Source organism: Crinia signifera, chromosome 7, assembly GCF_055691185.1.
Source record: "Crinia signifera chromosome 7, ASM5569118v1, whole genome shotgun sequence".
Taxonomy (NCBI): domain Eukaryota; kingdom Metazoa; phylum Chordata; class Amphibia; order Anura; family Myobatrachidae; genus Crinia; species Crinia signifera.
The window spans coordinates 99,899,768-99,916,226 of record NC_139223.1 but is presented as its reverse complement, the minus strand read 5'-3'; the positions used below and the strand labels follow the sequence as shown (position 1 = coordinate 99,916,226).

The 16,459-nt window shown below is 42.7% G+C and overlaps 1 protein-coding gene across 7 annotated transcripts in view; it reads right to left on the bottom strand.

Moving 5' to 3' along the window:
- LOC146020418 (coiled-coil domain-containing protein 14-like) overlaps positions 1-16,459 on the bottom strand; it is a 135,475-nt gene that overhangs the window by 27,385 nt on the left and 91,631 nt on the right. For all 7 annotated transcript variants that reach the window (XM_083153533.1, XM_083153539.1, XM_083153538.1 and 4 more), the window contains one exon: positions 1,919-2,137. In XM_083153533.1, the coding sequence (XP_083009659.1) occupies positions 1,919-2,137 (219 nt within the window). The remainder of the gene's footprint in view (positions 1-1,918; positions 2,138-16,459) is intronic.

Genomic DNA, 16,459 nt, shown 5'->3' with positions numbered 1-16,459 from the left:
CGACCGTGGCATCTACCAGTGGGACCTTTTCCCACATCTTAACATGCTCTTCAGGCATGGGGTACGGGCTCAAAAACCTTTTAGGCATAAGGAGTCTCTTTCTTATCAGGCATTTTCCACGCCCCTCCCAGCAATTCCTGTATACCTTCATCTGAAGGAAAAATGACTGTCTCTGCGTTGCCTTTTGAACACTCCCTGCTGTGGAGCCTTATCCACTTCAGACAAACGTAATGCTTGTTTTACAGCCAAAATTAAATCTTCAATACCAGGAACAGATGCTTCCATCTCTTCCCTTGGATCCCATGACATGTCTGCCACACACTCTCCATCCTCCTCTGAATCTACATTTGGGATAGGAGGGGTGGATAAAGGAGGTCTGGGAGAAACCACAGACTCCTTAGTAAACTGCTCCATAAAGGCATTAAACTTGTGTACACCCTGAGCAGTGTCCTGCATAACCTTTAGAAATGCAGGGTCCCCTTGTGAGGGGGGAAATGGAGCCAACCGAATGTTGAGAGGATGACAATGGCCTAGTAGATCTCACCAAATCATTTCTCTGCCTGTTTAAAGCTTGCACTAAAGCAGTAACATATTTTCCCAGAGCAGCTGCCCACGCAGGCTCTGGTTGCTCAGCCCACTGGGCACAGACTCACATACAGGACAAATATCCTCATGGTCCATCTGTTCAGGTGTTAATTTAAGCCAGCAAAATTTGCAGTTTATTAACATGGCCGACGCTTCCTCCCCCAACCCAGCAGCTTTATACCTTTCAGTCATGATTAAATCACAGTGCACTAAGTCAGGCGTTTGTACCAAGCCAAAATATATTAGTGTACCTATCTATCTGCTGTATGACCGGGGGTGGCGTCGCCTCAGAAGAAACTTGTCACTCTGTCAGCAGTAAAGAATCCCCTTCCAACTCTGCACAGTGTGGGATGAAAGGGCACCAGGGCAGAGTGAAGGAAGAGACCAAAGTCCCTGCTACAGTGGGGTCTTAGGCTTTTTACCGCTAACCTACAGTATACAGTACTCTTCACTGCGTCATAATGTTGGCAGAAATTATATCTTGACATAACATGTGTCCATCTGCATACACATATGAGGCTGTGGTAATCTCAGAGAGAAGTACAGCATCAAATAGGACATAGGTCTGGCAGTGTGAAATTACCACAGCCTCATTTAAGGATGCAGATGGGGGACACGTTATCTAAAGTAAGAATATGAGTCAACATTAAGACACAGTAAGGAGCAGTGTTAAAAGGCATGCTGCCTCAGGAATGAGAAGTTCAACAAAACAATATATGATGATGAACAAGCCATTGTGCCATTATTCATAACTCTTATAATAACAAAGGCAAGTTAACAGTGCATTTTGCATCTATTTTATCACATACTTAATTTTTATCTCTATTTCACTACCCTTTGTTTAATGTATCATCATTTTATAGACATACTAAAGTTGCTAGACATTTTAATATATATTAATAAAGTACATAAAACTTTTAATAGAACTATTTAACTCCCAGTGCACCATAAAGACAACTTACTTTTTATTTTGGATTGTGATGTTTATACTGTTTAATAAGTGGGTAGCTCCATAAACCTATCTGTGTGTACACCAAAGTGAAGGTAAAGCAATAGTGAGAGATTGCAGAAACAATATTATTTGATTAATAAAATACTGGTGCAGGATATAGGTTTTGGTTTTGTAATTTGGGCAATCTAGATGGACACAAAGAAAGAAGATTATGCGAAAAGAGTTGGGCAATGCAGAGGCTGGAGAGTTACTAGGCTTGTTTAAGGCATGTTACTGTCTGGGTGAGCGTCTACTTATGGGGAAAGAGGACATTCCTGGAGTTGGGAACGTCGCCATTTATAAAAATGGCTGACCTAATAAAGAACATAACATGGAAGTTACCTGCTTTCATTTTAGCATATGCTATGTCATTCTGCTGTCTAATTTGAAGTATTTCTTGATCCTTTTCTTGGAGCAGGTGTATAAACTTCCTACTTTCATCCTTTTGGAGGTTGAGAGCTCTCAAATGATCCTCATTTTTACACTGCAGGGACCGGAGACATGTCTGAGACTCTTCCAAATGATGTTGTAGTTTCTCATTTAGCGACTGAAGGGAGGTCACTAGCATAGAGAAAGAAGTTACCTAGCTGCAGATTACATGTGCAGGTTACAGTCAAAATTCTGAGCCACTGATAGCCCATTTAAAATACATACATCATTGTACAGTAATAGACAATAAGAATTCAACTTTTTCTTACTGTGCTAAAATATGGATAATCTACAAGACCTTGTAGCTGAATCTGTTGCTTAGTCAGTGAGGACTTGGCCTTGAAATTTAAATCCCTTATCTTCTTTCTTTATAGGCAAAAACCATCTTCACCATCTGCCATCTCTCACTGGCTAAACTTTTCCGACCCCACGAAAGTTTGGCTGCAATGCAAAATCCCCTCTGCTAATTAGATACTGAAGCTGAGCATCCTGAAGAACACATCTCCCCCTGTGCCAGCTGGTAAATAATCCGATTCAGCACTGGTCGCAAAAGTGCTAAAATCTGTCTAAATTAGCACTTTTCCGGGTGGGCTGGGGTGAATACTTATTTAGAATTGTTTTTTCTTAGTGTTTAATGATGCTCTCAGTGTATTTGTTTTATTGCTGATCTCTTTCTGGTATTGCAGTGAGGTGATGTGGTCGATGGTGGGTCCTGTGCTCTCAGATCCCTTGCTCTTTTTAGATCATGGCTAGGCTTACTTTTTTTAACTGGAACATACGTGGCCTGAATGACCAGCTCAAGCGATCCCTAGTGCTTTGTCAAATTAAAAAATATGCTCCCGATATAGTTTGCCTGAATGAAACACACCTCACGGGCACTAAAGTCTTAGCACTCAAAAAACCTTGGGTGGGTTGGGCATATCATTCCACATATACCTTCACCTCTAGAGAGGTGTCTATCCTAATACGCAGGACTGTGCCATTTTCTATGGAAAAGGTGCAGACCGACCCGACAGGGCGATATGTTTTTTTTTAAAATGTGCACTTAACTCATTTTCAGTTATTCAAGCGGCAATGTATATCCCCTCACCCTACTCCCATGACCTTCTTTAAAAATGAGCTAGCTTTATGACTCTATACCCCTCAACTCCGATAATCTGTCTCAGTGACTTTAATAAGGGTTTGAACCCACAACTTCATAGGTTATCCACCTCTGGCCCTTCCTCACACTCCTCAACTTTCGCAGAGTTACGTCTTGAGATGGGTTAAGTCGATGCCTGGCACAAAAATCATCTGAATGTAAGGCAATATTCCTGTTTTTCCCTTCCGCACTCCTCCTTTTCAAGGATCGACTTGGCCCTTCTCACTAGACACGTCTTGCCTCGTCTCACACCCCTTTCCCACTGCAGCTCTTAAATGGTAAATTGCCGTTTTTTCCCCACAATTTACCGTTTAAGGCTGCAGTGGGAAAGCGCCAGAGTTGAAATACAGGTTAAAGTTAACCGGTATTTCAACCCATTTAAAAATGGGTGTTCCTACACATTTAAATACCGTTTTCAAGGCAGTGGGAATGCCTCTTATGCCTCAAATAGACCCTACCCCGCTGCCTCCCCACTGCCCTGCATCCATCAGCCACAGGGAGGGACCTTAAGTGCTGTGCCCATGCCGGACCCGCTGCCCGGATCCCTCACGCAGGTAAGTGCCAGGGGAGGGGGTGGGTGCAGGGTAGGTACCAGGGGAGGGAGGGGGGTGCAGGGTAGGTACCAGGGGAGGGAGGGGGTGCAGGGCAAGTACATGGGGAGGGAGGGGGGGGGGTTCCAGGAAAGGTACCAGGGGAGGGGGGGGGGGGGGTTTATGAAAGACAGGCAGTCTTTTTTAAACGGTTCACTGCGATGTGAATAGCACTTAAACAGTATTTAAAACGGTAATCTAGTGCAATGTGAATGCTAATACCGTTTTAGAAACCGGTACTTTAACCGGCTCTGCAGTGGGAAAGCAGCATCAGTCAAGTCAAATATGAAAGTAGAGGTATATCTGACCATTCCCCTATTACGCAAACAATGGGGTTTTGTGCTGAGCTCTGTCCCTATGTGTCAAGTAATTAACTGGTTATATGACACAGTTTGTAAATGGTAACAATATTTTACTTGGTAAAAGAAAAAAGATGAGAAAAAGAAAAAAAAGAGTAACAATATACAGTGATACAGTTACAGGTGCCTGTGTTGATAGACAAGGGTGAGAACCGTGTCCCTAAAATTTGCACAGTGGGCTCGCAGCCAGTCTTGCCAAACTTATTGGGGGGCAGTCTCCTTGTTATCCTGTAAAGATTAAAACAAAGTTCACTTTTCCTCCTTCACTTGGGAGAGATATAAGTATAAGTCTATTAATTGTCCAGTTTCCTGTTTCTGAGTGCAGCGTCCCGCAAAGCAGAATGAATGAATGTGCAGTTAAACTATCTTCGGGTACCCCCTTTTAAACGTCAATGTGAGTGTGCGGGCTTTTGGGAGAGGGCCATATGAGCACTGCACACGTGTGAGTCACACAGTGTGCCGCGGTTGTGCTGGAGCAGCTCCGGGTGTCTTAACAGTAGGTGGGGACACTCCGCCGTGGCTAAAGGAATGGCGTGTGTGCAGTGTCCCACCGTCCTGCCTGGGATCCCTCCTGCCTCTCTTTCCAGACCCTGTTTCCTACTTACCGTCTCCTCACGATTCCTACTTCCTACTTACAGTCTCTCTCCCGCTGTCGGCTTCTGTCAGGTCAAGCTGACTCCTCGGTTTTCACCGTGACAGGAGCAGAATGGTGTATTCACAGGGTAATTGTCCTTAGATGTTTCCTGGTTTTTGTTTTAGTGAGTGTTCCTCAACGCGTTTCAGCTAATGGAGGTTGTCAGGTCTGGTGCCTTGTGAATTTAAATACCCCTCTCTTTGTTGTAATTGGTCTGGATGTCTGCTTCACAAAGCCAATATCCTTTACTCTGACTATGTTGTTTGATTAGTTCAGTCAGCTGTTTGACACAATTACAGATACGGTAATTAGCTACTTTCCTGTACATATATTCATGTTTGTACTTGACTCAGATGTAATGTCACATTTCCACATGTGTATGTGGTATTGAGCTGGTTATTGGTAGTTAATCAAATGTATATGTGCTAATTGGATAATTGTCTTAATTGGACTTTCCTTGTCCATCTATGGTATGTCCGATATACATTAATGACGGTGTCTAAATAATTGTTTATTTTTTGCCAATAATGGCTTTCACCTCATTGTCCAGGTTTAGCCCTCTGGGTGCGAATGTTTTTAAGTCATACATCCATTTTAGTTCAGATTTATTAATCTTGTGTATTTTGTTCCCCCCCCCCCCCCCCCCCCGCCAGTTTGGATGTACCAATTCTATGCCTATTAATCTTAAGGATTGCGGGTTACTGTCATGATGCAGTTTGAAGTGGTTTGAAAAGTTATGATCCTCATATCCTTGCTTTATATTTCTAATATGTTCATAGATATGGTCTTTCAGTTTCCTAGTTGTGCGACCCACATACTGCTTGTCGCATGCACATTCTAAAAGGTAGATAACCCCCTTGCTATTGCATGTGATTTTTTGTTTTATTCTGTAGATTTCACCTTTGGTATGGGATTTGAATGTTAGAATAGGTTTTGTTGCTTTCTGGTGTTAATTCCTACAGCCTATGCAATGTCCGCAGTGGTAGAAACCTTTGCCTATTGGATTTTTGTCTATAGTGGTCTGGGTTTTAGATCTCGGTGGGATATGATTTCTAGTAAGTTTTTGTTTTAGATCTGGGGCTTTTTTGAACGTTAGTTTGGGTATTTGTGGTAAATGGTCGGCTAAAATTTGATCTTCTAATAGCAGTGGCCAGTGTTTGGTCAGAATCTTTCTTAGTTGGTTAGAATGTTTTGAATATTGTGTTATAAATGGTATCTCCTTCATTATTGTGTCTAAGTCTTTTGTTTTGTACTTGAGTAGGTCACTATGGTCTGTTTGTCTCATTTGTTGGAATCCGATCTCGTTTTTTTCTTTATATTGTTTTTCTTTAAATTGGGTGGTCAGTTGTTTCCCTTGTTCTAAATAATCTGTCATTTTTGTGCAGTTGCATCTTAATCGTGTAAACTGACTCTTTGGTACTGAATTTAGTGAGCTTGGGTGGTTCCAGCTTGTTGATAGAATGTAACTATTCACGTCCACTTTTTTGTATGTTTTTGTCTGTATCTGGAGGTCTTCTATATAAATGTTCAAGTCTAGAAAGTCTGGACGTGAATAGTTACATTCTATCTACAAGCTGGCACCACCCAAGCTGGCTAAATTCAGTACCAAAGAGTCAGTTTACACCAGGGCTGCGCAACAGTGGCCCTACAGCTGTTGATGAACTACACATTTCAAAGGAGAGGGGTGGATCGTCACAGGCAAACACATATATTATTGAAAAATTGTAGAAGAAACATATAGAAAAATACCTGGTGTACCAACATTAGACCAATAATGGCTGTAATTGACAGTGGTGCTGGGTTGGCGGTGCTCCCAAAAGGTTCAGCGGTGAAGCTGATTGAGAAAGGGTTGTCCCAAGAGAGGACAAAAAGGAAGAACAGTGTGGGTTTTTGGGGCACTATTTTAAAGTAGTAAACAAGGTGAGTAATGATTAGATTAATACATAACTTTTAATAATAAACACTTAAGATATGTGTGCGTCAAGGTAAGGCGTAAATAATTACAAGTCATTAACACAGAATATATTGGAATGATTACACAGTGAATCACAATTATTACCAATAAATCACAATAAATCACAGTGAATGGGCGAAAATGTTTTCACCCTGGGGACCACCCCTGTTAATTCAATCGAATGCAAATTGCAAGCAATATACACATTAAATGAAAGTCACAACACTTAGGGGTACATTGCTGTAGACCATACAGAATAGAGCAAGAGGAAAAGAATTCAAGGACAGAAAGTGGTCCTTCCTGTGGTGCCTGGTGTTTCGGATTCACCTCAATTTATACAGCACCAGATATTCCCCATCAGTCTCCCAGTGGGTACTGATCTGGCCAATTACTGTTTAGCTGCTGAGATCGGACGAGATCAGGCGGCCAAGTAATGTATGGTTGTATACTTTATTGGGTGGGAAGACGCAGGGCTGACATTTGGGACCAAGTGTCACTTCTGCTTTCCAGAGCCAAAAGGAGGCCACGACCTGTTACGCTAGGTATTGCAGGAAGGGTCCGATCTGACTGCGGATGAGAGAGCAACGATAAGAAGAGTGTAGAGCAGTGAGTTTATTGCAGACACCAGATCCTTCTACTACCCTCCATCATATTGGTGTATTGGATGGAGGTTGAGAGTAATAATCCGGCGGTGCTCACCCCAATAAGTAGAAAGCCACGGTGGCTGTGAATAGACGCACAAGATCTTGCTGAAGCGGAGAATGTGCCCCCTGTCAGATTGATCTCACTGGTGATGATGAGGAAATTGCATAAACGCCAATAGCGTCATGTTGCTGTCACCCAGCAGACACTCACTTCCACTCTAACCCTGCACTCCGGAGCTTTTTGGGACATCCCGGAGCCCAACCTTATTTAACTTGCCACCGCGCTGACTGTGTAACATAACACAGTCCCACTGTCTCCGGAGCCCAGCTGTACTTCATGAGCCATTGCGCCTCCCATTCAGTACCACATCACTAGCCATCGCGCCTCTGATTTGCCCGTCCCCCTGTCAGTTCACCAGCCCATCTCCCATTGGCTGCCCCGCGTATAATACGTACAGGGGATCCCCTGGTCAGCGCGTCACTGTGATCAAGCCTCCCGGCGAAACACGTGTCAGAGACGCACCCTGGGACCACCCCCTGATGTCATTCTACACTCGCAACCTCTTCACAGCTCACCACGCTGCAGCAGCCACTCGGTTGCCAGGACTCCCCCAGGGAATACCTTTCCCCATACGGAAACCCGGGGCTGAGCCTCAACCTCCATCCAATACACCAATATGATGGAGGGTAGTAGAAGGATCTGGCGTCTGCAATAAACTCACTGCTCTACACTCTTCTTATTGTTGCTCTCTCATCCGCAGTCAGATCGGACCCTTCCTGCAATACCTAGTGTAACAGGTCGTGGCCTCCTTTTGGCTCTGGAAAGCAGAAGTGACACTTGGTCCCAAATGTCAGCCCTGCGTCTTCCCACCCAATAAAGTATACGACCATACATTACTGGGCCGCCTGATCTCGTCCGATCTCAGCAGCTAAACAGTAATTGGCCAGATCAGTACCCACTGGGAGACTGATGGGGAATATCTGGTGCCGTATAAATTGAGGTGAATCCGAAACACCAGGCACCACAGGAAGGACCACTTTCTGTCCTTTAATTCTTTTCCTCTTTCTCTATTCTGTATGGTCTACAGCAATGTACCCCTAAGTGTTGTGAATTTCATTTAATGTGTATATTGCTTGCAATTTGCATTCGATTGAATTAACAGGGGTGGTCCCCAGGGTGAAAACATTTTTGCCCATTCACTGTGATTTATTGGTAATAATTGTGATTCACCGTGTAATCATCCCAATATATTCTGTGTTAATGACTTGTAATTATTTACGCCTTACCTTGACGCACACATATCTTAAGTGTTTATTATTAAAAGTTATGTATTAATCTAATCATTACTCACCTTGTTTACTACTTTAAAAGAGTGCCCCAAAAACCCACACTGTTCTTCCTTTTTGTCCTCTCTTGGGACAACCCTTTCTCGATGAACTACACATCCCAGGATGCTTTGCATTAGTTTTGCTATGTTGCCATGCTGAAACTGATGCAAGGCATGCTGGGATGTGTAGTTCATCAACATCTGGAGGGCCGCTATTGCCCAGCCCTGGTTTACACGATTAAAAAGCAACTGCTCAAAAATGACAAGCACAAGGCTTATTGAGCAGCGCTAATAATGAATAATGATACCAGATGATTGGAATGAGTAACAATTTTACTAGTATAAAATACCTGAAAATACAGTATTACAATTAGAAATATTTAATAAAAGAAAATATAAACAACAATATAAAAACTGAATGGATAATAATAAATGTTTAAAAACAATTGCCACGCCTCAGTAATGGAATATCGGTGTGGAAGAGATGTTTAAGGGGTACCACTTGGAAGAACAGGTATGTGCACAATACCGTGAGTCCCATTCTTGTTTGGGTGAAATATAGGTGGTGTCCTCACGATTGATACGGCGCTGTCTTCTGCCGCTGGAGGGGAGTTGGAGTTTTTGCTCACTTGTATATTTGATCCTCCTATTGGGGTGAATGGCTGTTAATTGTATCACCGAAGGGGTCCTTGGAGCGGTATCCACCAGAAATGTCACCAATGGGAAATATTGGAAGTATGGCTTCCGTGCACAGTGGAGAGGTCACTGACACAGGTGAAACGTGATGAACTTTAGTCACCTGAGGATCCTGTGCACGGTGTCCGTGCACAGGGGCTGGTGGTGGTGTGAGAGGCAATGTCCACAGCAATGAAGTGGTCCACACACAATGTCCAGAGGCTGGCAAATAGCACTAACGCATTTCACTGCGTCCTGCAGCTTTATCAAAGGCGGTTTCTTCAGAAGGAGTGACTGACTCCTTCTGAAGAAACCGCCGTCCTTACCTTGCGGAGAAACGCATGAAGGATTTCAATTGGGGCACCCTAACCCCCGCTCCCACCTGCTGTGATCACCTGTCACACCCAGGGATCGCAAATAAGTGACCGGGACCTCCTTTCTACAAGCTACACTGCTGCTAAAAAGAGCGCCTGCCTAATCTTGTGAGCCAGACACAGAGGACCTGTCTACAAACTACAGGTCAGTGAGGCTTGCTCCCCGCCACGCAAAACATCAAAGGCTCGCTGACTGCAGCTGGAGCCGAGCGGGTTGAAGCGAGCCTGCACTTAAGGCTACTGCAGGGATCTCATACAACCAAATATCTTATCACCAAGGAGGCACTGGTCCAATACAATATAATAGCGCTTAAAATCCTCTGGAGTGACTAATGATATAAGGAACATTACAACACATTGGATCCTAAAAATCTATACTCCCAAAGGGATACAGGGATAATTTCTTTGTCCATCAAACATAATCCATCTACCCTGGCTTATACAGGGTTAATATTGATTGACATTTATGTTTAAACCAAGTGTTGTTTTTTTTTTTTCTTCTTTATATTCTGCAGGAATAATTGGTCTTGAGCTGGGTTCAATTTAATGTATACAATTAATTTTTTTAAGGTAAAATCCTCTAACTGCATACTTTTTCAGAATAATTTATACTGGGTCATTGTTTAATATTGTTATTCTATATGTGTTTTTATTATTTTTTATAAATATTTTCAAAGTTAATAAATTTTATATGAATTTTGAATAATTCTTCAGATGTGTGGTGCTCTCTTTTGAGTCCGTTATATTTAAGTACATACGTGTACAAGAGTAATTGTTTTTTTACCAATTAATCATCCAGTATTTTCATTGGCAATTTCCAGAATTGCCTTTGGGAGCAGCCAATACATATTAACTAATAAATGTTGGTATAAAATATATATATATTGGTTAGTGGAGCAACCACGTGACTATTGCGCATGATTGTTTTCTTTAATTTTTACTATGAGGATCATAACCTTTCAAACCACTTCAAACTGCATCATGACAGTAACCCGCAATCCTTAAGATTCATAGGCATAGAATTGGTACATCCAAACTGGCGAGGGGGAGAATATATACACAAGATTAATAAATCTGAACTAAAATGGATGTATGACTTAAAAACATTCACACCCAGAGGGCTAAACCTTGACAAAGAGGTGGAAAGCCATCATAGGTAAAAAATAAACAATTAATTAGACACAGTCATTAATGTATACCGAACATACCCTCCCTAAATAGATGGACAAGGAAAGTCCAATTAAGACATTTATCCAATTAGCACATACTGTATACATTTAATTAACTACCAATAACCATCTCAATACCACATACACATGTGGAAATGTGACATTACATCTGAGTCAAGTACAATCTGATGAAGCCGCTGACACCATAGGAGGCGGGGAAACGCGTCATCTAAACGATCCCTCACTGCTACACGTGAAGTACCGCCGAGTGAGAGAACCCAGAAGCCGGAGCGGAGTGTCCTGGATAAGGCTGACCACAGTAACAGAGCGGCCGGGGACCCGCTCACGGCGTGGGCACTGCTACAAACCTCTCTTTAAACTGGATTACAAAAAGGATCCCGGAGTATAAGTATACCTCTTTATTCAATTCCTATAAATCTCAAAGCTTACTAACATCTGAAAGCTTGAAATGATATGGCTAAATGACTGACCACTAATATTTGGCTGGGAATCAGCAGCTCGTTTTGCAGTGGAGTATAACTGTTGGAAGTGAATTAAAATGTACACCCAAAGCTAAATAGTGTCTTACACAAGACTGTCAATTGATCCCTGCTTTACAGAGACTTAACACCTTGCATGCCTAACAAAGTTTAAAACCTGCAGCTTATTAACCTCTGCTTTCTATCCGCATTCTAAGTGTGAAAGATTGAAAAAGTGTGGCTATTAACCTTTTAATTACCACATTGTGCCAAAAAATATTCCAAGCACACCAAAAAGTGCAAAAAACATGCTTAGTTGAATTGTTTTTTTTACATGATATATTTTTATTATATGTAAATCTCACCGGCCGGTGCCTTCGCTTTTAATGAAATTCTTTTTATGAATAAATAAAATTATATTGATTTTTACTGTAACAAGTATCCCGAGTATCCCTTTGCGCCATCTACCCTGTGTTCTGAGTCAAGTACAAACATGAATATATGTACAGGAATGTAGCTAATTACCATTGTGTCAAACAGCTGAATGAACTAATCAAACAACATAGTCAGAGTAAAGGATATTGGCAGCGTGAAGCCAAACCCCATAGCCTAATGACTGATGTCTGTATGAACAAATGAAAAAACAGACATCCAGACCAATTACAACAAAGAGAGGGGTATTTAAATGCACAAGGCACCAGACTTGACAACCTCCTTGAAGAAGGCTCCATGAGCTGAAACGCGTTGAGGAACACCCACTAAAACAAAACCCAGGAAACATCGAAGGACAATTACACTGTGAACACACACCAATCCACTCCCGTCACGGCGAAAACTGAGGAGTCAGTGGGACCTGACCGAAGCCAACAGCGGGAGAGAGACTGAGGATGCATCAATCATGAGGAGACGGTAAGTAGGAAGCTGGTTCTGGAAAGAGAGGCAGGAGGGATCCCAGGCAGGACGGTGGGACACGGCGCACATGCCATTCCTTTGGCCACAGCGGAGTGTCCCCACCTCCTGTTAAGACACCCGGAGCTGCTCCAGCACAACCGCGGCACACTGTGCGACTCACACATGTGCAGCGCTCATATGGCACTGGACACTTCAAACAGACTGGCACCCCTAAACTGCACCAACCATCCCCTCTCCCAAAAGCCCGTACTCACATTGACGTCTAAAAGGGGTACCCGAAGATAGTTTAACTGCACATTCATTCTACAGTATCTGCTTTGCGGGACGCCACGCTCAGAAACAGGACAATTAATAGACTTATACTTTATCTCTCCCAGGTGAAGGAGAAAAAGTGAACTTTGTTTTAAATCATTACAGGATAACAAGGAGACTGCGCCCCAATAAGTTTGGAAAGATGGGCTGCGAGCCTGGTGGGCAAATTTCAGGGACACAGTTCTCACACTTGTCTATCAACACAGGCATCTGTAACTGTATCACTGTATATTGTTATTCTTTTTCTCATCTTTTTCTTTTACCAAGTAAAATATTGTTACCATTTACAAACGGTCTCATATAACCAGTTAATTACTTGACACATAGGGACAGAGCTCAACACAAAACCCCATTGTTTGTGTATACCTATTTATCAGGACGGTGAAGTCAGACCGGTCGTAGTGCTTTGTAGCTAGTCCACAACATTATTCACTCAGTGCGCAGGTATACTACCACGCATTCCCCTATTACATTGTCCCTTGACTTTAACTGTCAAACTGGCCAGAGGGTTTGGAAGCTTAACCCCTTCTGGCATGAACGTATGGGCCCTGTGTTGGAGCTTGAAGCTATGCGGGAAGATTTTTTTCTGTACAAATCCCCCGGCATCTCTCCTATGACTCTTTGGGACACTTTCAAGGCATATGCTAGGGGTACTCAAATTTGGTCCATTTCTGGTTTAAAGGCTTCATATAGAAGAACTTCCTTATCTGTCTGACCGATCAGAAATGCAAAAATCCATATGGTTTCAGGCTCAAAGGGAGTGGACCTCCTGTCTGGAGGACAAGGCCAAATACAAACTCTTATTCTCGTCACACTCAGCCTACGCTACTGGGGATAGGCCAGGTAGCTTCCTGGCCCAATTAGCTAGGGGAGACCGCATAAATAACACTGTGGGTGAAATTCAACACCCTGATGGAACTATAGTCACGCATACTCCAGACATAGCAGATGCTTTTGTTGCTCTCTATAGTAAATTGTATGAATCCAGACTTGTTTGCAGCCCTGAAGAAATTAGGTCCTATATACATAGTATATTCCTCCCTTCTATCTCAGATGAGGCCTCTAAACTTTTAGACTCCCCTCTTACCCTAGATTAAATAATTACTGCTGTTAAATCCTTCCCTTTTAAAAAAGCCCTGGGTACTGATGGCATCCCGGTAGATTTAAAAAAAAAAATATTTAGACTTCTTTGCTCCACGTTTACTTACCCTTTTTCGTCAGCTGTTAGAACAGGAAGCCCTCCCGCCCTCTATGTTTGAGGCCTTGATAGTCCTCATCCCTAGACAGGGTAAAGTCTCCACTCTCCCTGAATCATACCGTCATATCTCCCTGCTTTCGTTGAACACATTATACATCCGGATCAAACTGAGTTCATGGCCCATAAATCCACTTCTATTAATCTATGACGGCTTTACACCCATTTGTAATCCCCCTGTGAGGACTCCGGCTCCTCGGTTATAGTCTACCTTGATGCCGCAAAGGCGTTTGACTCCGTGAAGTGGGATCTCCTTTGGGAAGTAATGGGTTCCATGGGTATTGGTCCAGTGTTTATAAGATATGTCAAACTTATGTACTCCGGCCGGTGGGAAGGATCTCTGTCAACGGTTTTGTCTCCTCCCTATTCCCTTTATCTCGAGGTACTAGACAGGGGTGTCCCCTCTCCCCTACATTATTTGCGATTGCAAATGAACCCCTTTGCTTGTTTAATTAGACAATCCCCTGTTATATGTGGCCTGACAATAGGAAATAGGGAAGATACAATTGCATTATATGCAGATGATGTTTTGCTGTTTCTACAGAACTATGCATATTCCATGCTGCCGCTACTTGAATTTATTAACAAGTATGGGAAATATTCTGGCTTATTGATAAACTGGGATAAATCCTGCATTATGCCTCTGTTAGGAGGTGCCGGCCACTCCTGAGGTCTCACTACCTTTACAGTGTTTTAAACACCTAGGTATTTTCATCTCTAATGATTATCGTCAATTTATACCATTGAATCTCGACCCCTTGGTTATGCTTCTCCGCTCTAAGGTTCTCTCATGGACCAAGTTACCTTTAACCCTGACAGGAAGGGCGAATTTAATTAAAATGGTTTATCAGCCCAAACTACTATATGTATTGCAACAATCCCCAGTATACATTCCTCAGAAATTCTTCCATGTAATTAACAGTTTACTTTCCTCCCTAATTTGGGCCCATAAACGTCCACGTATAAAACTGACTGTCCTGACGCGTCCTAGAGACAGAGGTGGTCTGGGGCTCCTAGCATTTAGGACATACTACTATGCTGCCCAACTTATGTTTATTTGGTAGTGACTAAATGACTGTGACACCTCCACTTTGCATTCTCAGCTCCTCTCACAGACTCGCCCCCCTCTTTCCCCCCAACAGCTTCTCCTTAGCGCCAACACCAGTTTTACCACTTTAGTGAGACAGGCAGTCTTGGTCTGGAAGCAGGTCCATGTCCTGATGGGCGGGCAGGGGTGGGACCCCGAAACTTCATTATGCAACCCCCTTCGTCTCTCTGAATTGGCCCATCTACAAGTTCATGCCGCCTGGACTAAATGAAGAATCTCTACACTAGGTGATTTATACTTGGATAATGTATAATGGTAATGTCTTTATACCAAACTCTCATTTCTTTCGGTATCTTCAATTGCGTCATGTCCTCACCGCCCAATTTCAAAACTCTCCCCTGATCTTTGTAGACTTCCCGGTAAAAAACATGGTTCTGGGCACCTCCAATGCTCACTTAGTCCCACACTTCTACTCAAGAATTTAATTACCTGTACACTCAGATACTCTACTGCGGCTTCGTTCTCTCTGCGAGTCTGACCTGGGTTCCTTACATGATGAGACAAAAGAAAGGGTATACAGCGCTTGGGTTAGTCTGAATGATGACCAAACACAAATGTGATAATAAAGTACAAATACATTTATTTCATTACACAACAATAAAGAGAATCCCCGCATATGTTAATGTACATAAACAGTACTCATAATAGTGCAACTAACTGGGCATATTTCCCTACATCTCTCTCTTGCTTTAACAAACGTTAGATCATTTAGTACAAGTATGTATACACTGTTGACATACACACCATCTATGTCACGTGACTTGTCCCGATCACGTGACCAAAAACTTTATTGAAGTGCATTTGAAACAAACGCACACTTTTTCATTTATTTATGGTTAGATTGTGTATTAAGAATAATGTGATACTTTCTCCTGTGCATCACTTTATGACTTTTTGTCAGATATATTTGTATGCTTAATTTGATCAGTACTTTTTGTTTTAACAATATGGTCACATGACCCTTGCTAACACTCCAATTGACCCAGGAGGTATATATACAGCTTCCCTATACCCCCAGTCATTACTGCTCCTGATGAAGACGTGTTAACACGTCGAAACGCGTTGAGCCCCACCAACTACTTTGGCCCCAACCAAGAGCCCTGACACCATCTTGCACCAGGCTCCTTCACGGTGAAGTCCATTCCGGACCAGCCTCCACCATCTTGAGCCCTCACAGGTCCACACCTCCATTGCAGTGATTCACGGCGGTGGCATATCCATGACTCCACCAACCATTCCTGCTCAATTCTATCTGAGGCTAATTGGATCCACATGCTGGGAATTTAACCGGAACTACTCTCAGGTCACCAGATGAGGCCCTGACGATTTGACCATCAATGGTGGTAATTATAGTTAACCAATTGGCCCAATGAACTGCCTTTTCTTTCCTTCCGGAGCCGTGTGCATGAACTGACTATTTTTTATTCCCCCCCCCGCCTTCTCTTTTTTTATCCATTGCGCAATTTTTTCATTATATTTTTATATATATTTTTTTCATATAGAGAATTCTCTTTATTGTT